The sequence below is a fragment of the Scylla paramamosain genome, chromosome 23 (assembly GCF_035594125.1).
Source record: "Scylla paramamosain isolate STU-SP2022 chromosome 23, ASM3559412v1, whole genome shotgun sequence".
In the NCBI taxonomy this organism is placed as follows: domain Eukaryota; kingdom Metazoa; phylum Arthropoda; class Malacostraca; order Decapoda; family Portunidae; genus Scylla; species Scylla paramamosain.
Genome location: NC_087173.1, coordinates 9,395,442 through 9,416,892, shown reverse-complemented (window position 1 = coordinate 9,416,892; position 21,451 = coordinate 9,395,442). Strand labels below are relative to the sequence as shown.

At 43.3% G+C, this 21,451-nt stretch overlaps 3 protein-coding genes across 23 annotated transcripts in view; 1 reads left to right on the top strand and 2 right to left on the bottom strand.

Moving 5' to 3' along the window:
- LOC135112120 (uncharacterized) overlaps positions 1 to 15,869 on the top strand; it is a 91,504-nt gene extending 75,635 nt beyond the window's left edge. For 18 of the 21 annotated variants that reach the window (XR_010274077.1, XR_010274074.1, XR_010274075.1 and 15 more), the window contains one exon: positions 115 to 893. Coding sequence is in view for 2 of the 21 variants with exons in the window: in XM_064026128.1 (XP_063882198.1) it covers positions 12,119 to 12,388 (270 nt within the window). In the remaining 19 variants the exon portion in view is untranslated. Of the gene's footprint in view, positions 1 to 114; positions 894 to 12,118 lie in introns of those variants that run through there. The other 3 variants (XM_064026128.1, XM_064026126.1, XR_010274084.1) reach the window with 2 other exon arrangements.
- LOC135112122 (protein O-linked-mannose beta-1,2-N-acetylglucosaminyltransferase 1-like) lies at positions 1,106 to 4,195 on the bottom strand. The gene is made up of 6 exons (XM_064026134.1): positions 3,920 to 4,195; positions 3,138 to 3,360; positions 2,789 to 2,916; positions 2,489 to 2,702; positions 2,068 to 2,191; positions 1,106 to 1,572 (listed from the first exon to the last, which is right to left on the bottom strand). The coding sequence occupies exons 1-6, from the start codon at positions 4,100 to 4,102 to the stop codon at positions 1,335 to 1,337; spliced, it is 1,110 nt and encodes a 369-aa protein (XP_063882204.1). The 5' UTR covers positions 4,103 to 4,195; the 3' UTR covers positions 1,106 to 1,334.
- LOC135112443 (protein O-linked-mannose beta-1,2-N-acetylglucosaminyltransferase 1-like) lies at positions 12,418 to 19,847 on the bottom strand. Its single transcript, XM_064026904.1, has 7 exons — positions 19,131 to 19,847; positions 18,726 to 18,939; positions 17,432 to 17,556; positions 15,596 to 15,809; positions 14,849 to 14,972; positions 12,615 to 12,823; positions 12,418 to 12,425 (listed from the first exon to the last, which is right to left on the bottom strand). The coding sequence occupies exons 1-7, from the start codon at positions 19,236 to 19,238 to the stop codon at positions 12,418 to 12,420; spliced, it is 1,002 nt and encodes a 333-aa protein (XP_063882974.1). The 5' UTR covers positions 19,239 to 19,847.
- Between the last annotated feature and the right edge of the window lie 1,604 nt (positions 19,848 to 21,451).

Genomic DNA, 21,451 nt, shown 5'->3' with positions numbered 1-21,451 from the left:
ATTATTTTACTTTTATCCTGAAATTACCTTTCTTTCTTTTTTTTATTATTATTCTTTAACTCCAACCATTACTTTAATTTATTATCTTTATCACTGTTATTTATTTTTTAATAGATGTGAATCAGTGCGATACTGACCTTGTGCATGGGGACGGGGATGACCTGGCAGGGATGTCGGGTCAGGGGCACCACCTCGGCTTCCCGCAGGTCCTGAAGGAGGCGGATCTCGTACTCCGCCTCACGTGCGCTGCGGCCAAGACTCCCTCATTAGCACCTCGCCTCATCTATTGCTCCTTAATGAGTCTTAATTGGATGTGTTTTTTTTTTTGGCAGTGATTTAGTTACATGCAAAGATTCCTTGTATTTAGATTACCTCCTCACCTGGGCTATTGTGTATTCATGAATTTTAACTGGATGAGTTACTTTTTGGCGATGGTTTTGTTGTATATGAAGATTCCTTAAATTACATAGGCGCCTCACCTCAGCTGTTGTCTTTTAATGATTTTGAGCTCGATTTGTTGTTCTTTGTTAGTCTCTTTTGAAATATTGCTTCTTAATGGTTTTTAACTGAATTATTTGTTCTTTTTGCCAAGCTCATTTTTTTTTTTTTTTTTTTTTTGAAGAAAGCTGCTCAAAGAAAACCTTTAAATGATTGACCAGATTTGTTTACCTGTCTACTTCGGGACCATCACACTTACCTGTCTAAATGGAATGGCTTAATTAGCTCACCTGTCACAGTCACCGTCACACCTGTCTGATTATTTTACCTGTCAGTTTCGTCACGTCTCACTCACCTGTCTAAATGCACTGACCAAATTAGTTTACTTGTCTGTTGCGTTACGCGTCACACATACCTGTCTAAAATGCATTGACCAATTAAATTTACCTGTCCGACCCTTCACCCGTTTCACCTGTCTAAATGGATAGGCTTAATTAGTTCACCTGTCATCGTCACACTCACCTGTCCACATCGAGCGTCACGTTGGCTAAGGTGTTGAGTGGCTGGCTGGAGAAGAGAACCTGATCGAACCCCGAGATGTGCACGCCGCCGCCCCCCATGTGCCGCGTCCTGGGCACCTCGGGGATCACCATGTCCCGCGTCCCCATCACCCGCGCCCGCACCCACCAGTCCCACGAGGCGCCCGTCTGTAGGGAGGGAGGGAAAGGGGAAAGACACGTTTTCTTTGTCCTCCATTTTCTATCACGAGGAGTGGATGGGGAGAAAATCACGTTATTCATATCTAATTTTCCATCTCGTGTTTATTTGTCGTTAGTAAAGTGGGTGAATGCAACTTCATCCAAAGCATTCAGACCCATTCGGACAACTTCCGCATCTTACCTGGCCGCGTTCGTGATCTTGCTCGTGTTACTGACCTGGTTTAGCGGTACCCAGCCGGCCAGCATTTCCGCGGCGGCCTTGCGTGTGGTCATCCAGCCGTATCCGGGGATCCCATGCGCCCGGTACAGCCGCCGAGGGTCCTGGGCCGTGTGCGGGTACGAGTTGTAGTTAAACGCGTTGACGAAGAAGAGGTAAGGGTCGGATTTGAGAAGCCCTGCTGTCTGGTGGAAGTACCTGTGGGTGGTGGTGGTTGTTGTTGTGGTGGTGATGATGGTGGTGGTTTGTTGGTGGGTGCAGTATTAGTTGTGGCATTAGTGATGTTTGCAATGGTAGCAGTAGTAGTAGTAGGTGTTGTGGTGGTGGTGGTGATGGTTTTGGTTGGTGTGGTGGTAATAGTGGTAGTATTATCACCACCAGTAGTAATGGTAGTTGTAATGGTGGTGGTTATAGTAGTATTTTGTTGGTGGATGTGGTAGAAATAGTGATACTAGTGGTGTTTGTACTAGTAGAAGTGTTTTTAGTAGTAGTAAGAGTAGTAGGAGTAGTAGTAGTAGTAGTAGTACTAGTAGTAGTAGCAGTAGCAGTGGTAGTAGTAGCAGCAGCAATAATAATATTAGTTGTGGTAGTAGAAGTAATAGTAATGTTAGTAAGAGTAATAATAGTAGAGCCAGTTCCAGCCCCGCCGTCCATCACTGGCAGTAAGAAATATTTCACTGCCTCGCCACTCACGGGATGAAGTCCGCAGCCAACACAAGGTCGTCCTCCAGGATGATGGCGAGGTCAGCTTCCGGGTGGAGGTGGAACACTTTCTCCAGCGTGAACCTGACGTGTTCATTGACCCGCTGCGAGGTGCCTGCAGGGAGGGTGAAGCGCAGCGCGGATGAGTGAGGCGGGCAGTGGGTGGTGGTGGTGGTGTGGGTGGATGGGTCGGAATGTTGGTGGGGAGGGAAAGGGGTGAGACCGAGGCTAGCGAACGCAGGAACAAAAAAGGTAATGAAGAGTCAAGGACATTTCAAGGAATTTGTGGTGATGGCGAGTGAATATTGATGAGGAATGGCGTCATTACGTCCCTATTTTTATAGCAGCTTCGATTTCAGTATAAATGTCACATGAACACCTTCCCTTCCCGAGTGTTGTGGTGACCTCTGACCTGGCGTGCCAGAGTTTTGGTGCTCCACGAGGGGCACCCTGAGCAGGGCCGCCAGGCTGCGCGCCTCGGGGATGTGGCCATCCACAAAGATCGTCACGGGCGTGTCAAGGCCCCCGGGACTCGCCCACAGCTGGCCCAGCAGCCGCACCAAGCGTGGCAGGCGCCGCGCCGTCACCACCGCCACGGGGATCACCTCCCGCGCCGCGTAGGGCACCTGGGACGCGGGTCATTAGCACCTGTATCACGCGGGGCACGTTAGTCACTGTATGGCACAAACCAACGAGCTGCAACGAGTCTCACAGGCGAGGCGGGGCGTGGCGACCAGGGCGGCTCATGGCAGCTGCAGAAAGCGCCGTAGCCGTCGTAAGTGCTGCAGAAGGCGGCGCGCTCCTCCATGCCGGGCGCCGCGTGCCACGTGCATCTCGGATCTGACGGACAAAATGTTCTCTTGTTAGGAACAGAGTACTTACCTCAGTCCCAAATGTTGCAAGTCATGCATAGCCATTAGGATATAGCCACGGGCACATAACTGGCTCATTTCTTTGGCTCATTTCTTTGGCTGGAGCTTGAAAATGATTATGAAGGCTTGACCTTCAGACAGCCACACACTGAGGAGGCTTTGCAGTCCCCGTCTCTCGCCGCCACTCACGTTGCCTGCGGGGGATGATGAGACGCAGCGATATCGGCGACGCCTGCCTGGTGTATTCGCCCTGGCTGTGGTGGATGATAGTGAGGCCCTCGCCTGCCACGCCCCAGCCCTTCCACGCCGCCATGCACCACGCCTCGTCCTTGGCCAGCCGCTCCGCGAAGATTGAGCCGAGGGAGGCCAGTTGCCGCGTCACCTTGCGCCCCAGGTACATGGTGAACTCCGGCTTGGGGAGGCAGGGAAGAGAGGGAGGTCATAGGGGTCACCAGCCGTTCAGGAAAAACATGATAAACAGCTTTTTTTCTCCGTTAAGACAAGAATGTCTTTTCATCAAGGATCCAAGAGTGTGTTGCTGTGTGTTTTCTCTGTAATCTTTAGTAATCAGTGTCACCGTATTTCTTCATGAGCGAACAAGGCTCCAGGTACAGGCGCAGTGAGAAGTCAAGCAACACACAGCACTTCCTTTCTCTCAGTGTAATTTTCCTTCGACCACAAGTCCTCTCCGATCAGCCAAGAGTCTATCAATTGCCAGGATTTGTGAAGAGATTATTGGCCTATAAGAAGACTTAAAAAAAAAGAAAATCAAATAGATAAATAGATAAAAATGAATAGATAGATAATAAATAAATAAGTAAAATAAATAAATAAAATAGATAAATAGTGAAGTGAGTGAATCAGTTTACTCGATTTCATCATTCACACCACCATCACCATCACCATCATCACCATCACCATTACCTTCACCATCACCATTACCTTCACCATCACCTTGGGCACTCACTCACCAGACCCACGATGATCAGCAGCCTTCCCTCACCAGCATCCCGCAGCGCCTGGGCCACCTGGCGGCTGGTCTCAGGCTGCCAGGTGAGGAAGGTCTGGCTACGCATCACTTCGCCTGACCTTTCATCGAGGGTCACCAGGTGGAGCCCCGCGTGGAACCTCACCACATGGCCTTGTAATGACATTGTTTGGTTCAGGGCGTGGAATACCTGAGGAAGAGACAGAGACAAGCGTGCGGCGTTAGGTTAGGTTAGGTTAGACTGATTAGGTTAGACTGATTGACTGACTGTATTGTCATTAACATGGATTACATATTAATGCATCATCATATTAACCCTTTCACTGAAACACGAAACAATCAGCAGCATTAGAAGCAATACGCGAAGTCTTTATAAGCATCTACAAGAAAGTTAACGATGAAAAAGAATACATTTTGCAATTTCTTCCCAGTTCAAAGATTGGATGTGGCTGTAGAACAAGTAAAGATGTCGCAGAGTGATTGGTAATTAGGGAAAGGTATACCGAGTGGCAGTCAAAGGGTTAGTGCATCATGTATAATATTATAATGGCTTAATCTTCTCCTTTCACCGTTTGTCAAGAGTCAGGGGTTGGCGCCATGTAAGAGTCTTCTACGCTTTTTTTTTTTTTTTCTGTCCCTTGCATCTTCCTTTGTGACTCCCATCCTTTGCAGTTCTAGCGCAGTTCCAGCCTTCCATCGCACTCTCCGTCTTTTCCTCAGTCTTCATTCCTCAACTTGTTTTCTCCAGGGTCTTTTAATCTGTTCCTGGTCTTCTCTTCACACTACACAGCGAAGTCAGCTCAGCCATTAATGTTGACTGGCGTTGAGGGAACAGAATGCAAAGTAAACCATTAAAATGAATATCCGGGAAGTGGTATTAGATTATATTAAGTTAGGTTAGGCTGAAATGAACATCAGGGCAGTTGTGCTGGTTGAGGTTAGGTTACGTTAGGCTGAAATGAACATCACGGCAGTTGTGGTGGGTGAGGTTAGGTTAGGTTAGGGTGAAATGAACATCAGGGCAGTTGTGTTGGGTGAGGTTATGAGGTTAGGTTAGCTTTGGCTGAAATGAGCATCTGGGGAGTGGTGATGAGTGAGGTTAGGAAGTTCGGTTAAGTTCGATTAGTGTGAAATGAACATCCGGGCACAGTGTTGGCAGCTGCTTGGCCGGGGAGTCAAGAGCAAAGTAAACACGCGTAATCTGGCCGCGATAACTTCCCGCGCTGAGTTTGGGTTAAGAACTGACCTTCACCCCGTCCACTCGCACCTCCAGCCCCGCCGCCCCCACTGCCGCCTCCACCACCAGCACGCCCAGGGGACCCACGCCCTTGCTCTCTGCCTCGCCTTCTGCTGGGAAGAGATAGATTTTATTGACTACAAAAAAATATAGATTAAATAAAACGTCAAGAGTCATTAGGTTATGGTCTACAGTATACAAAGTCGTCAGAACAAGACTTATATTAGTGGGTAATTCCGTAAGAAGATAACGTAAATAACAAAATTAACAAAAAGTAATAATAGTAGAATAAGAACATGATAACATTTGAATATTTCAAAAGTAAAAAAAATAGATAAATAATATTTCAATATAAAGTTGACTTAGAGATAAAACACACTACAGAAATAAGAATATGGAGTACTCGAAAAATAAACGACAAAACTAAGAATTCTTTATAAAACTAGTCGCTCGTGAAAGAAAAAAAAAAAGAAATAAGAATAAAAATAAAAATAAAAGGAAGCTGAAAGGGCGTCTTATCCTACGTATTCCTCCGCTATGTGTGTGGTAACTGAATTCAGTACTCATGCTAAATGTTGTTTTTATGAAGTTCTGTGGCAGCTCTTGTACAGTCAGCGAGTTAAACATTGTGCATTGTAATATTCTTAGTTGAAAAGTAAGTAGTTCCATACAATTCTAACTTACAATAGACTTTCATTAGAAGTTCCAAGAGGTCACCCGGATTAATTCAGCTCCTGTGGTTCCAGATATGACCAAAGAGGATGGAAATGGAGATAAGTGTTTGGACTTGTTGATGTATTGAGGTAAATGACGTCACAGTAGTGAGGTCATATAGCGCTGGGATAGTGAAGTTAACGTTATGAGTTTTTTTTTAGACGCGAGTGAAAATACGTATAGGAAAATAAAAAGCAATAGTGTTAAAAGTAAAGATATAGTTAGGGAAATGAAAAAAAAAACTGTATTATGATGTAAAATAACAAAATCGATCACTCAATAGTAAATAACACTCCCGTTACATTCATTTTGCAACATTACGAAGAGATTTTTACTGCCTAGATATATTTATGCATACATTAATTCAGTTTACTTCCCACACCCACTATTACCTGAGACTCAATCCTCCCATCGCACCTGACAAAAGTATTCATTAATTAAACTGAACGTAGGTTTAGGTCTTACCTGTTGCTGCTGCTTTTTGTCTTCCTCTGCCTGATAGGTGCCTCTCTAAGGTGCTCTGGTTGTGGTGGTGGTTGCGGTTGTTTGTGTCAATGTAATGGTGGTTGTGAATTTGATTACTGTTGTTGTTGTTGTGGTGGTGGTGGTGGTGGTGGTGGTGGTGGTGGTGGTTGCGATGGCTCATGTTGTGGGTTGGATACTTTTTAGTGGTGTGGTGTTGGTTGTGGTTGTTGTTGTTGTTGTTGTTGTTGTTATTGTTGTTGTTGTGGCTGATGTTGGTTGGGTACTTTTTCGTGGTGTGGTGATGGTTGTGTTTATTGTTGTGGTGTTGGTTGTGGTTGTTGCTGTTGTTGCTCTGGTTGTTGTGGGTGTTGGTTAGCACCGTAATGACCTTGAGGTAAATTACAACGAAGGCTGCTAAAACCACAAGTGTTCTGAAGTGTCTCGGCGCTACCATGATCACACACACACACACACACACACACACACACACACACACACACACACACACACACACACACACACACACACACACACGCGTCCTTACCACAATCTTGCAGTCACTGTAAACACACCAACACTGATAGCAACACCAGACACACTCCGAGACACCACAAGTCACCACACACACCACGGAAGGTCACACGCACACCACTACCACACACTAAGCACACCGCACCACACTCCCTCTCACCACCACTGTAAGGGACTCACAAAGGCTCCCACACGCTTCCTTCTCAGTAACCAGGAAAACTTAGTGATATTTTGGTTTTGACGCAAATATAACTAAAGGAGATAAAAAAAAAGGTTTCAATTTTGTTAAGTGTATATTTTGTTCTTCATGGTTGGTATGTGATTTAGGGATAAAGAATAAATAGTTTAGTTGATGGGTTAATATTCTTTGTGTGTGTGTGTGTGTGTGTGTGTGTGTGTGTGTGTGCTTGCAGTTCGCCACGTCACACTCTCTCTCTCTCTCTCTCTCTCTCTCTCTCTCTCTCTCTCTCTCTCTCTCTCTCTCTCTCTCTCTCTCTCTCTCTCTCTCTCTCTCTCTCGTATTAACATTCGCACACAAGACAAACACTCACTTATTGACTCGTATCTGTTTTTACTTTTTTTTTTTTTTTGCTTACTAGTTTTATTGAAGTGATTTGCACCTAAATGTCTGAGAAATGATGAGTTAGTGGAGAATATTTTAACTGTTTTGTTGTGTGTGTGTGTGTGTGTGTGTGTGTGTGTGTGTGTGTGTGTGTGTGTGTGTTTTGCGAGACAATATTATCCACGCCCGTCACTCTCCCTCGTAGTTTTTGCCTCAGACAGGAAGTGAGGCGAGAATATGAAGTAGAATGTAAAGCAGGAGTCTCACGCGTACTCAGCGAGGCGGCGTAGGAGGTAAACACTTGTTCTTTGTGTGCTGGGAAGACACCTTTCTGTACAGGACGTCTTGCTCTTTATATTCTGGTGGTTTTTGTCGGAATTTCCATAAGGTTTTTGTCTGTAGAGTTCATTTCTTTATGTCTTCCTTTTTTTTTTTTTGTAGAGTTGGTGTTTATATTCTCCTGTTTTGTTTTATCAGAGTTTGTCTTTTGGTTGCGTTTTCCTGTTTTTTGTCTCGGTTTCTGTAGTTCATCTTTTCTTTATATTTTCTTGTTTTGTTTAAGTTTCAATCTTTTCTTTATATATTTCCTCTTTTTGTTTAGGTGTCTGTAGAGATCATCTTTTCTTCTTTTTATATTCTGCTTTTCTCTGAGTTTCAATAAGGCATTTTTTTTTCTGTAGAATACACTTTTATCTTTATATAAGCTGCTCTTTTCTTGAAGTTTCACTAAGGAAGGACGCATTGCCTCTGTGAGAACAAGGAATAAGTATATGAAAATAAATAAAATAAAATAAATTAAAAGATATATGGCGAAGTTTCTGTCTCTTGCAATCACTATGGAAGGTCTTGTATGGCAGTGCACTCGCGTAAGCTGATCAAAAGTCCATCTTTCCAAAACAATGTATTTAGGACAGTGATCCTTGACACATCATCATTACCTTTCTGGGCGTACACAGTAAATCTTCTCAGGTGAACCAACTCAAGGACATGCCACTCACAAAATTCCCACCAGATTTGGTTAAGCTGGGTTATATTTGGCTATTTTACAGGAATATAAGAGAATAATATAATCTGTAAGGCGTATTCGTGGAAGTTCCTACATCTACATCTATTCATCACCCTTACTCATAAGTATTTGTAATCTTTTTAAAGCTCCCTATTGATTGCACTAACGACTCTTCAGCTACCATTCTATTTGACAGCCAGTTTATTATTTATGATATAAGTCTAACTTGATCAAACTTTGGCCTGTTATTTTCTCACCCTATCTTGTTAACTGGGCTTGAGGATTTTGTTTAGGTCACTTTTCATACATTATTCTTGTTTGTGCTCGTGTAATATCTTTTTTTTATTTTGACCACGGAAATACAAGAAGGTGTCGCTTTTTATTGATTCAGGCTTGTCGTCACTCCTCTAAACACACACACACACACACACACACACACACACACACGTTACTTTGAATGACGTTTACATGGAGGAATATGTGGGAGTAGAATTTGTTCAGATAAAATACACTTGTGAGGTTTTGCTTTTTTTTTTTTTTATATATTATTTTAATGTATTATCTTTTATGTGTCTTTTTTTCCTATAAGTTTTTGTTGTTGTTCACCATAACCCTTCCTTCGTAAAAACAAAGAAATAATAAAAGAAATAGGTGAATAACAAAAAATAAAAATAAAAATGAACATGTAAATGAATAAGAAATAAAAATGAATAGAAAGATAAAAAAAAGCAAATAGAAATAAATAACACTAAATAAATAAGTACATAAATGAAATGAAATAAAATAGAAATGTACTCCAGCGACCCATCACGCCTTCAGCATCACCTCAAACCCCGCCACGTTGTCCAATTCGACCTCCTCCATCAGCGAGCGAGGAGGCACACGCCACATCTCCACCGCCATCTCGTATGTGTGGCGCCAGGAGTGCCTCGTGGCAAACTCCAGGGCAGCCTTGGAGGGGGCGTACACCAGGCTGCTGGGCACGTCCACGCTGCAACACGAGGGAACACAAGGGAAGAACAAGCATCAGTAGATATGATAATACATAGGAATACATGGGAACAGATACCAGATGACACAAGGGCTGTAGCGAGGGCATCTGTTGATCTGTTTGCTAATACTGCTAGTGAACCATATGTGGAGGGAGAAGATAGATACAGAACAAGGCTTTCTCCCCGCCAACCTTTCCCCCTTACAAGACTGCCTGTGATCAGAGAATGTACAAAAGAACTCATTGAGGAAAAAAATAGGACGAGGATAAAGAAGACAAAGAGAAGAGTGACCATAGCTATATATTCTACAACATACATTCTGAAATCTTATGAAAATCACGAGTTTTAATCGTTTGTATATTTTTCATTTCGCTCTCGGTTTTGTTTTGTCTTCATTTCTTGCGTCTATTTTTCTTCATCTCTTTCTTCATCTTTTTTTCACATTTTTTTTTTACTTACTTTTTCGCTCAGTCTCTGCAAGGCGGGTCTCTTTATTCTCAGTCACGTTGGTTTGTGAATTATTTATGTTGACTGTCTCGTGTGTAGTGTTACAGCTGTTTTGTGTCTGATAAGGTAGAGAAGGAAAACGAGGAGGACTGGAGGAGGAGGAGGAGGAGGGGGAGAGGAAAGAGGAAGAGGGCCGGAGTAGGAGGAGGAGGTAAAAGGGGGAGAAGAAGGAAGAAGAGGAGGAATAGAAAAAGAAGAGGAGGAGGAGGAGGAAGAAGATGAAAATGAAAAAGAAGAAGAAGAAGAAGAAAGGAGGAAATAAGAACAAAAACGAAGAAGGAAGAAGAAAATAAGAACAAGAATGAAGAAAGAAGAAGAAAATAAGAACAAGAATGAAGAAAGAAAAGAAGAAGAAGAGGAAGAAGAAGGAGAAGGAGAAGAAGAAAGAAGAAGAAAGAAGAAGAAGAAGAAGAAGAAGAAGAAGAAAGGAAATAAGAACAAGAACAAGAACATAAAAAAAACAAGAAAAAAAGAAGGGAGAAATAACAAACACCAACAGACCTTTTATCCCTTACGAAGCTACGAAGAAAAAGAAAAGAAGGAAGAGAAGAAAGAAAAAAAAGAAAGAAATCGAGGAAGGCTGAGAAAGAAGAGAAAGAACGCAAAGAAATAACAGAACACCAGTGGACTTGTTATTCTGTACAAACCTGGGAAGAAAGAAACAGGACGACGACGAGAAGGTACCGGACAGAGGCTTGAGACACTCACCAATACACAGAGCTGTAGCAGGAGACCAGAATGAACGGCGTCTCGAAATACTTAAGGGAGAAAGTCGACCGGTAATTCTCGAATAAACCTTTGTAGTAGAAGCCCAAGCACTGCAAGGGAAAAAAAGAAAAATTAAACATATGACGAGAGACAAGAAGAGGAGAGGGAGGAGGAAGAGGATGAGGAGCATGGGGAAAAGGAAGAGGAAGGAGAGGAAGTTCCATTAGTGAGTCTTAATCGAGTTAGTTAGGCAAGCAGAAGATTACATTCTCCTCAAATTAGTTTATGGGCCGTACTCAGAAACACTTTGCTCTCTCACTACAACTATTTTCCGAGACCACAGAGATAATTACCCAGCTTCTCTAGAGTGTTCCTCCTGTTCATAATGTGGAAACCTTGTTAATCTGTCACTGGAATCGTAAACACGCCCTTGAAAACCAGTGTCACTTCAACTGGAGCCTCTTGAAAGTAGTGGAAATGCGGCGCAGAAATGTTTCAGAATACGGACCTACAGTATATCACAAAAATCACATCTGGGTCGCCTGCGCTGTGCTCTCTGTAGCCTCGTTAGCTGCCACGTAATGTGAAGGGCGCGTCTCACCTGTGGCGGGGATATGAGTGCCAGATGAGGCGAGGGGCGCTGTACAGGACTTACCTTGCCCAGAACAGTGTAGGAGTTTGTGTTGCCTCCCTCTCCTGCGAGGTTGATGTAGATGATGTAAGTTGTGTTGCGCTGGGGATGAGAGAGAGAGAGAGAGAGAGAGAGAGAGAGAGAGAGAGAGAGAGAGAGAGAGAGAGAGAGAGAGAGAGAGAGAGAGAGAGAGAGAGAGAGAGAGAGGTTACATTAGTCACTTTCATCATTATCACATAGAAAGTAGTTGTTTTTTTCAAGTCTTCTATTACAAACGAACACATTTTATCTCTCTTTCTTTAGCAAACTCATATCTTCCTTTAAACATACATTTCTTTCATTTTAATCTAGGAAAAAAGTAGCATAAACCCTCCCCTTTACTTCCCCAACTCACCTGGTGCCTCCTTCACTCACCTTTACCTGCCAGTACCTGCGACTCAAGTGGTATCTGCTACACTCACCTTAACTTACCTACAAATACCTGTATCACTTTTTGTAGTACCTGTTTCACTTATATTAACGTAACCTGTCTCTCTCTCACCTAGTACAATACAAGAACGAGTCGAAACACTCTTAAACTAGCCAGTACTTGTATAACTTACCTGATACTTACCTGAGAATGGAAGAGAGGGAATATAAGGACAAATCATAACATTAACCTACCTTAACCAATACCTTTAACTCACCTGCTTCTTAGTGATGGGGAGAACAACACAAAGCTGAATCAAACATTAACCTAACCTAACTAGTACCTGTATCTCACCTGGTACTTAGGGACGGGTGGGTCTATACAAGGATGTGTAGTAATATTGACAACCTTCCCTTGCAGTATCTTAACCATCAAATCAACGGAGTAGGCCGGGTCCCAGTGGCGCCGCAGGTTGAGGGTAGGCTGCGGCAAGGTGTTGAGGGGCCTCTTGCTGTACGTGGACTCCTGCTCGAGCCCCGACACGTGCACCCCCGCCCCGCCCTCGTGCCTTGTGCGGGGAACCTCCGGGATGATGACGCTCGTGTGTTCGTTCATGAGTTCGTATCGTATGTACAGGTCCCAGTCTGCCTCCTGGTGGGCGGCAGGAGGGAGGGAAGGAAGGAGTGTTGAGTGAGTGAGTGAGTGACAAAAATGAGTGTCTAAAAAGCTGTAGGTAATTACAAGAAGAGTTTAGTAGTGAAAGAGTTAGAAACAGAGAAAGACTAGTTTACGAATGAATATAAGAGGTTTTAGTACAACAACCAATATAAAAAACCGTCAGTGACAGGAAAAAAAATAGTCTATCAGTGAAACGGTATTAAAAACAACACAATACAGACACAGAGGAGGAACCCACATGGCGTTACCTGGTGGTGGGGCGGCCAGCGGGACAGCATGCGGGTGGCGGTGGAGCGGCGCGTCATCCAGCCGTAGTAGGGGTAGGACTGCACGCGGTAAATGCGGTGCGGGTCGCTGGCCGTGTGCGGGAAGGCGTTGTAGTTATAGGCGTTGACACACAGGATTGACTGGTCCACGCTCAGGAGAAGAGATGTTTGTTGGAAGTAACTGTGCAGGAGGAGCAGGAGGAGATGAGTAAGTATGAGTGGTAATGTTAATAGTTAATCATAAAGTAGTAGCGGTAGTAGTAGTAGTAGTAGTAGGAAAAGGAGGATGAGGAGGAGGAGGAGTAGGAGGACAAATGGTAATGTTAATGTTTTAAGGAAGAGAAAAAGGAGGAGAAAGAGGAGGATAAATGGTGATGCTAATGGTTCACGAAAAAAAAAGCAGCAGGAGGAGGAGGAGGAGAAGGAGGAGGAGGAGGAGGATAAATTAATGAAAGGGAGCAGGAGAAGGAAGAAGAAAAGAAAATGGAAGTAATGGTGCTGCTTATAGATTACAAAGGGGAGGAGGAGAAAGTAGTGGACGAAGAGAAAGATAAAAAAAAGAAAAAAATTGAAGAAAAAATTGAGAGGGAAGACTTGAGAGAAAACGAAAACAAGAAAAACAGCAGTAAGACATAGAAACACATACACGTAAAAGAAAAAAAAAAAAGCGCGAAGAAGAGAGAAATAAAAATAAAAAAAAAGTTTGCAGAGCCGTATTAACATGGAGGTAGTTTGAGGGAAACTTAAACAAAATAGCAAAAAAAAAAAAAAAAAAAGGGAGACAAACACACGCACACAAGAAGAAGAAGAAGAAGAAAAAAAAAAAAACTTGAAGGAAAGTAAAAATAGAGCTGAGTCGTATTCAAAAGGAGGTAGGTTTGTGAGAGTAGCGCAGAGACGAGGGCGTGACAAACGAGCGGCCCATTAATCACGCACAAGTGAGTCAGCCCGTGTAACTGTTCAAGTGACGCAGATATTAATGACCTGAGGCTCACGCGCGACACCTGGGGACTCGCTATCAAAAGGTTAAAAGCTAATTCATGTACACGTTCCCTCTCTCTGTGGTAAAAGAAATTGTCGAGACACCTGCTTATGTGTTTGTGATCATGATTCTTTGTGTTGCTGTCTGAGTTGTAAAGTAGTTGTGGGATGGGCAATGCAGGTTGTTAGAGGGTGAAGTTGTTAGGAGGTAAAGTTATTTGTTACTAGAGCTATTAGATATTAAGGCTTTTTAGGTACTGAAGTTATTGGCTCTAGAAGTTGTTAGGTTATTGACGTTGTTGGGTGCTAAAGTTGTTAGGTATTGAAGTTATTAAAGATACTGTAGTTACGTACTAGAATTATGGGCTACTGAAGTTTTGAGATGAAGTTATGGAGTGATTGAAAATTTTAAACACTGAACTTATTAAACACCTAAGTTATTTCCTACTCAAGGGGAGGGTGGAGGAAAACTGGTCGAGGTGGAGTGTCAAGTGATAAAGTTACTGGGGAGAGAGGGGGGGAAAAAATGAGAAGTTCTTTACAGTTACTTTAATTTGTACGACCCCGACTCTATAAGATGCTATTCTGTAATCCATTAAGGCAAGGGAAGAGATATAGATTACAGGAATGGAAACTCTTAATTATCATCATGCACTATAGAAAAAAAGTACAGCATTACATTTATTTTAATCAGCACAACCATGAGAACAAAGCACTATAGGCCCTTATGTTAGTTATGCGTTGAAATTATTGATACAAACTATAGAGAAAAAACGCAAACTATTATAATTATTTCAATCACCAACAACCATAACAAGAAAGAAAAAGCAACGTAAATGAAAATAAAAAAAGTAGTTAGTTATTTCAGTCTTCATAAAAAAAATAATCCTTTGAGTTATTCAGGTCAGTTAGTTACGTAATGAAATACGAAAAGGTAGTTAGTTATTTCAACCTCTATAACTAATAAAAAAAAAAAAAAACGCCGTTATCCTTTGAGCCATTAAGTTATTAGTAGTTACGTAATAAAAACAGAAAAGAGTAGTTAGTTATTTCAGTCTCTATAACAAAAAAAAAACATCGTAATCCCTTGAGTTATTTGTAAAGTTGTTAGTTACGTAGTGAAAATAGAAAAAAAAACTAAAAAGTGTAGTTACCGTTACTTCAATCTCCACAACCAATATTAAAAACACATTAATCTCTTGACGCATCAGCTTCATTGACTCACCTGATGAAGTCGTTGGCGAGAACCAGGTCGTCCTCTACAAAAATGACTTTGTCCACGTCAGGGAAGAAATTGAACACTGTCTGCAGGGAGAATCTGACGTGCTCGTTCACTCTCTCCTTGGTGCCTGAAGGAAGGGAAGCAGGTGTTGGTAATTTGCTGCTCCTGAAGGGTACTGGGTGTCTGCCATGTGTTTTTAAGGTGTTTTTGTTTCTTTTTTCTTTTTAAGGGAAATTTTTGGAGGTGTAGTAATATTCAGTGTTTTTATTGTGTCCTATGGTGTATTCAATGTTTTTTTTTTTTTTTACTGTTTTGGCAGAAGTTTTTGGAAGTGTAGTAGAGTTCAGTATTTTAATTATTCGTGTCATGTGGTGTTTCCAGTGTTTCTCTCTCTCTCTCTCTCTCTCTCTCTCTCTCTCTCTCTCTCTCTCTCTCTCTCTCTCTCTCTCTCTCTCTCTCTCTCTCTCTCTCTCTCTCTCTCTCTCTGGAGGAATGTTTTTGGAAGTGTAATAAGAGTTCGGTGTCTTACTGTTTGTTGTTAGGGAGAAGAACAAAGGAGTTAGTTAATAAGGTTAGGGTAAGTCTAGTTAACTTCTGTTGATTTAGGATAGTTAAGGTTGGGTATTATGAAGGAAAGAAAGAAGAAATTTATGAGTGTGTGTGTGTGTGTGTGTGTGTGTGTGTGTGTGTGTGTGTGTGTGTGTGTGTGTGTGTGTGTGTGTGTGTGTGTGTGCGTGCGCGCATATTCACCTGGCGTGGCTGGGTTGCGGTGCGTCACCACAGTAATATTGAGGAGTCTCCCTAAAGCCTCCGCCTCTGGGTGCGCGCCGTCCACCAGCATCATAAGGGGCGTCTGACCCCCCCCGGGGTTCTCCCACAGCGTCCTCACCTGCTGGGCCACCCTGGGGAACCTGGAGGCGGTGATGAGGACCACGGGGATCACCTCCTCCAGGGACAGGTGTGGCTGGTGGTGGGGGGGGCGAGGGGAAGGGGAGAAGGGAAGGTTGTTTTATTGTATTACTGATTTCTTTTATATTTTGTTTTATCATCTTTTACTTTTTGTTTTATTGATTTATTTATTTTTTGTTTTGTTTTCATATGAACTTTTCCTCTTCATGTTTATTATTATTTTTTTTTTTTAAGATTTTATATTTCAAGTTTTACGGTAAGTTTGAAGTTTATGAATTTAAGTTTATGTATTTATGTATTAATTCGTTTTAGGCTGAAGGTTTTAGGTTAGTTTGTATGTGATATGCTAAGGCTGAGTTTTGAATATTAAGTTTTTAGGTGCAATTTTATTCTTCAGCCCAAGATTTTAGTTGTTAGGTTTCAGGTTCAGTTTTAAGATTGAATTTGAGGTTGAGACCAATTTTTTTGATAGAATAAGTAAAAGTGTATGAAGTGCACGGATGTGAAGAGGGGAAGATGCTAAATGATACAAGCTGTTTTGAGTTAATTGACTTGGAGTTGTGAGGAAGACTGTTACTCCACTTTATCAGCATAAGTCCAAGCCATTGTCTTACATGTAGCAGTGCCATTGTAAGGGTGTCATGGTGCGAGGGTGTAAGAGTGTCAAGGTTGAGTCAGGGTTGGGCCAGGCTGTCAGGTGTGAGGATGTAAGAGTGTGAAGGGGAAAGGCTGTGATCTCAATCCTTCCTCACTCCAATACTACGATTTGTTGTACCCAGGCTGACTGACTGTTGCGTGTCCTCCTTTTGTGATATAAGACATAGAAGCCAATATTCAAGCCATCCCAAGCATGTCCTTCCCTGCGACCCTGAGCAAGATTTATGTACCGCCGTGTCCCTGATAAGTAAGTCCTGACAACCTGAACAAGGCCAGGTAGTACAGTCGGGGCCACAAGTCTGCTGACGTGTCACTCTTACTCCCACTGTGCTTAGCCTCTTAGGTGAGGTTTGGTTAGGTAAGGTGAGGTGAGGTTTGGTTAATTTAGGTTAGGTGAGGTGAAGTGAGGTTAGTTTAGGTTGTATTGGGTTAGGTTAGGATTGGTTAAGGGTTATGTGTGGATGAGGTTGGGTTAGTCTTGGTTAAAGTTAGGTCATGTTTGGTTTTGTTCAGGTAGGTTATGTTAGATTAGATGAGGTGAGGTGAGATGAGGTGAGGCGAGGTGAGGCGAGGTTACGTTAGGTTAGTTAGGTTAAGTTATATTATGTTAAGCTAGGACAAGATCTGGTTAGGTTAGGTTAAAGTTAGGTTAGGTTAAGTCTTTAGTGAAGTTAGGTTTAAGATCTTGAGTCACTGGTAGTCTGTTTATAAAGAAAGTGTTAGCAAATCCGATTATCTATTTTATGTAAGAGGGGCTTTAGCCAAAACCAACATCATCAACAACAACAACAACAACAACAACAACAACAACAACAACAACAACAACAACATAAACAAACAATAACAAGAAAACTGCAAAAGAAAAAAAAAAGAAAAGAGAGAACAACTGAAGATATCAGTCACAAAGTAGAATAGCTCAAAAGAATCTCCAAAATGATCAGAAGTGTCTTGAAATACTAAACAAATGCACCAAACACAACAGTAAGAACAGGTTGCTTGACACGCCCACGCCAGACTCACTGAGGCGATGCGGTTCAGGTGGACGGGCCGCTGACAGTCACACATCTCGCCGTACCCCTCAAAAGTCTCACAGAACTCCAACTGGGCCGCGAACTCAGGGTCTTGGTACCAGGGACAGTGGCGCTCTGTTAAAAAAAGGTACGCAGTGAGATATGTAGGAAATTAGAACAAAAGAACGTAAGAAAGCAAGGGAAGCTACAAGAAGCCATCACACCTACACGTTGCAGTCTCTGTATAAAACGTACCTAGCTATTTGCACCCATCATCCACATTCATAAACCGGAATTCACAGGGCTCAGTTGGGGAATGCTGCAGTGAAATACTTTGCTCATGATGCGTAAAAGAATAAAAAGGGAAAGTCGTCTAGGAAAAGAAAAAGAAAAAAACTCACTGCACTTGACTTTGATTTCTTAGCAACTATTTTAAACGTTTTCTTCGTACTCATCAGGACTGTTTTCAAAGGCCATTGAGATAATAAATCAGGTTCTCATGGGCTTTTCCCTATTGGTGATGTAGAATCCGTCTTAAACTATCACTATAACCATGAAAACAGACTAAAAACTCCACCAGTCTCCACAAGAGCTTGTTGGAAGTTGAGGTAAGACACCGAAGCGTCTGAGAATACTGTCCTTGATTACAAAGCTCCTATTATGTAACACTGGACTTTACTAAACTAAAAATATAACTAGAGGGGTTGAAAAGACTTGCACTATTCTGTCCCTTTGCTGCCAGAGGTGTGCTTTCAAATTACACTCTGAACCACACCATTTCATTAGTCTTAGAAGCCATTTTCTTCTCCTATCGCCGTTTCCTTAGAGTCAGAGGTTGGTGCCATGTATGAATCTCCTATTTTTTTTTCTTTTTCATGTTAATCCTTTCACTGCAACAAACAACAATTCACAGCACGTAAAACAATGTATGAAACCTTTTATAAACACGTACAAGAAAGAATAGGATAAGAAAGAAGAGACTTTTGCAATAATTATTTTTAGTCGTTATAATGTGTGATGGTGGCTGTCGAACAAAAGGAAATGTCTCAGAATGGTTAATGAGAGGAAAAAAAATAAACCAGACAGCAGTGAGGGACGCTGACCAGGGCGAAAAAATAAAGTGCGAAGAAAAGGCCCACTGAGAGTCCAGTCCCAAAGAAGAGGTCAAAAAAAGGATCATCCAAAACTGAAGGATAAGTGTCTCGAAACCTCCCTCGTGAAAGAGTTCAAGTCATAGGAAGAAGGAATACAGAAACAGGTGTGGGGGGATTCCAGTCTCTAAAGCCGTTGGAATAAATTTTCACCTGGATAACGAGGCAGACTGACGGAGAAGGTGAGAGGGGAGACAATTTTCGACGTGTAGTTCTTGGCAGTGATGAGGGTTTCGAAGAGCGCCCCGTGTCCCTTCCTCGCCAGCAGCACCCACGCCTCCTCCTTCACCGCCCTCAGTCCCAGCCGCGCCCCGAGGCTCTTGAGGGCGTTCGTGCCTTCTGCATTGAGCCAGCTGAGGTAGTCCGGCTGCGGGGAAGGGCGGAGGGGCGGCTGAAGGTTGGTATTATGCTCTCTTACACACACACAAACACACACACACGCACACACGCACATCATACCGTACCAAGCACCGGCACTATTCGTCCCTTCTTTAGCGCCTTCAGAACCTCCGTCAGCTCACACACACACACACACACACACACACACACACAACTTACCGCACCCAGCACCAACACCAGCCGTCCCTCCTGCAGCGCCTTCACAGCCTCCGCCAGCATTCTGTGACCCGTTGGTTGCCACGTAATGAACTGCCGCACCTGCATCATCCTCCCGCGGCTTTGGTGAAGGGCGATGACATGTACGCCAGCATGGTACCTCCGCTGCTCCCCCGCCCACTCCTTCAGGATGTTACGCCTCTTGTACACCTGCAGAAGGGAGGGAAAGACTGATCCGTATTCTCAGACCTCTTCCCGTCTTACCGCTAGTACTTTTAAAAGGGTGTAGGGGAAGATACCTGGCTTTCCTTATTTTTAAACCTCTCGTCATCTTACCACAGCATTTTCAACAGCTTATATGGGAAGTTACCTGGTTTTCAAGGATGTTTTCGTGATTCTAGTGATAGTTTTGAAGATTCTGAACTCCGCCTTGTCGCTGGTCGTTCAGCAGGGTGCACTAGTGTAAGTTATATTGGTTTTCAAGGGTGTTGCTATGATTCCAGCGATAGTGTTTTGGGGACTCCGAGCTATGAGTGAATGAAAACATGTATAGGAACTTGACTAGTCATTTGTGTTCTTTGAAAATAGAAGTAATGAGAAAACGAAGCATTTTTATGGTAAGGACCAGAGAGAGAGAGAGAGAGAAAGAGAGAGAGAGAGAGAGAGAGAGAGAGAGAGAGAGAGAGAGAGAGAGAGAGAGAGAGAGAGAGAGAGAGAGAGTTTCAACATATCCCAATTTTTCACTTTAAGTATTATTCCTCCTCTTCCTTTTTTTACTGACTGTATTTGAATTTTCCTCTTTTTACAACAGAGAGAGAGAGAGAAAGAGAGAGAGAGAGAGAGAGAGAGAGAGAGAGAGAGAGAGAGAGAGAGAGAGAGAGAGAGAGAGAGACGAAAACATAGAGAGACGGCAGAGATCCTTCCCTTCTGTGTGTGTGTGTGTGTGTGTGTGTGTGTGTTTACGTACGTGTCCCCATGACCTGCCTCTCTCACCTCGCGTCCCTGCAGCCAGACAGTCACCCCAGTGTGGTCCACCGCCCCTGAGAGCTCCACCCAAGGCGCGTCTGGGGTGCCTGGAGGAGGGAGGAAGGGGGGTTAAGTTAGAGGGGGGGGAGTGTGGAGTGATGTAGTGGTGATGGTGAGGAGGGAGGGGGGAGGGCGGATTGTAAGGGGCATAGGGAACGCTGGGGGGGGGATTGGGGGATAAGAGAGAGAGAGAGAGAGAGAGAGAGAGAGAGAGAGAGAGAGAGAGAGAGAGAGAGAGAGAGAGAGAGAGAGAGAGAGAGAGAGGTTGTAAATAAGTCAGAGGGACAAAGTGAGTGAGTGTGAAAGAGAACGGTAGATTTAACTTTACTTATTCATTCATTCTCTCCATTCACTCACTCACTCATTCATCTCTATTTCTTATTCACACATTCGTTCATGCTGTCGCCTCTGAGGGCACAAAGGAACACAAAGGAACACAAAGGAAGAGTATATATATATTAGCATACCTGTTGATCCCTAAAATACTTCATGATAAGGTACACTATTTGATATAAAGCAAAATATATAAGATAGTAAAGGCGAAGGCTCCTCCCCATCCACCAGAGAGAAGTGAAAATTATCAATAAATATACACAGAGAAAGTTAAAGAAGAAAAAAAAAGAAAACACAAAAAAAACTACCTTCCATTTTGTTTTGTCCATATCCTGTTGTTTTCCGGTCTTCCATCAATCTTTCCCGTCCTTTCATCTCATTTTCCACCTGAATTCCCAACAACTTCCGTCTTTGAGTCCTAAATCCTTCTGCTGAGTCCTTCCTGCTTCCCAAAAACTGCGTAGGACTTCGTAAAACTTCCCTCCTTCGGGCACTTCCTTCGTCAGCAGCTTGTGATCCTGAATCGGTCTTGGGGGCACTATGATGTCTCCCTTGTACCCTCACCACCACCACCACCATCACCACCAGCACCACCAGACAGCGCCACCATGACACCAAAGCCTTCATTGTTTGTCTGGAGGAGGCGTGGTGTGGTCCCCTCCGCCCCTCCTGCAGAAGTTATCGATGGCTGGGTCCTGTCTTGTTATTGTGCTTGTTTGTGTGTCCTCTGGTCTCATTAGAGGCTTGGAAGGGACGGGCGGAGAGGAGGGAGAGAAAGGGGGGGGGGCCAGAGAGGGGAGGGCGTGGTTAGTGTGGAGGGAAGGAAAGGAGGGAGAGAGGGAGGGAGTACTTAAGTGTTGTGTTGGTAACTCACTCACTCCCTTTCTTTGGGGGGAAGGGAGAGAAGGGATGGAAGGGAGAGGGGAGGGTGTGGTTAGTATAAAGGGAGGGAGGGAGGGAGGGAG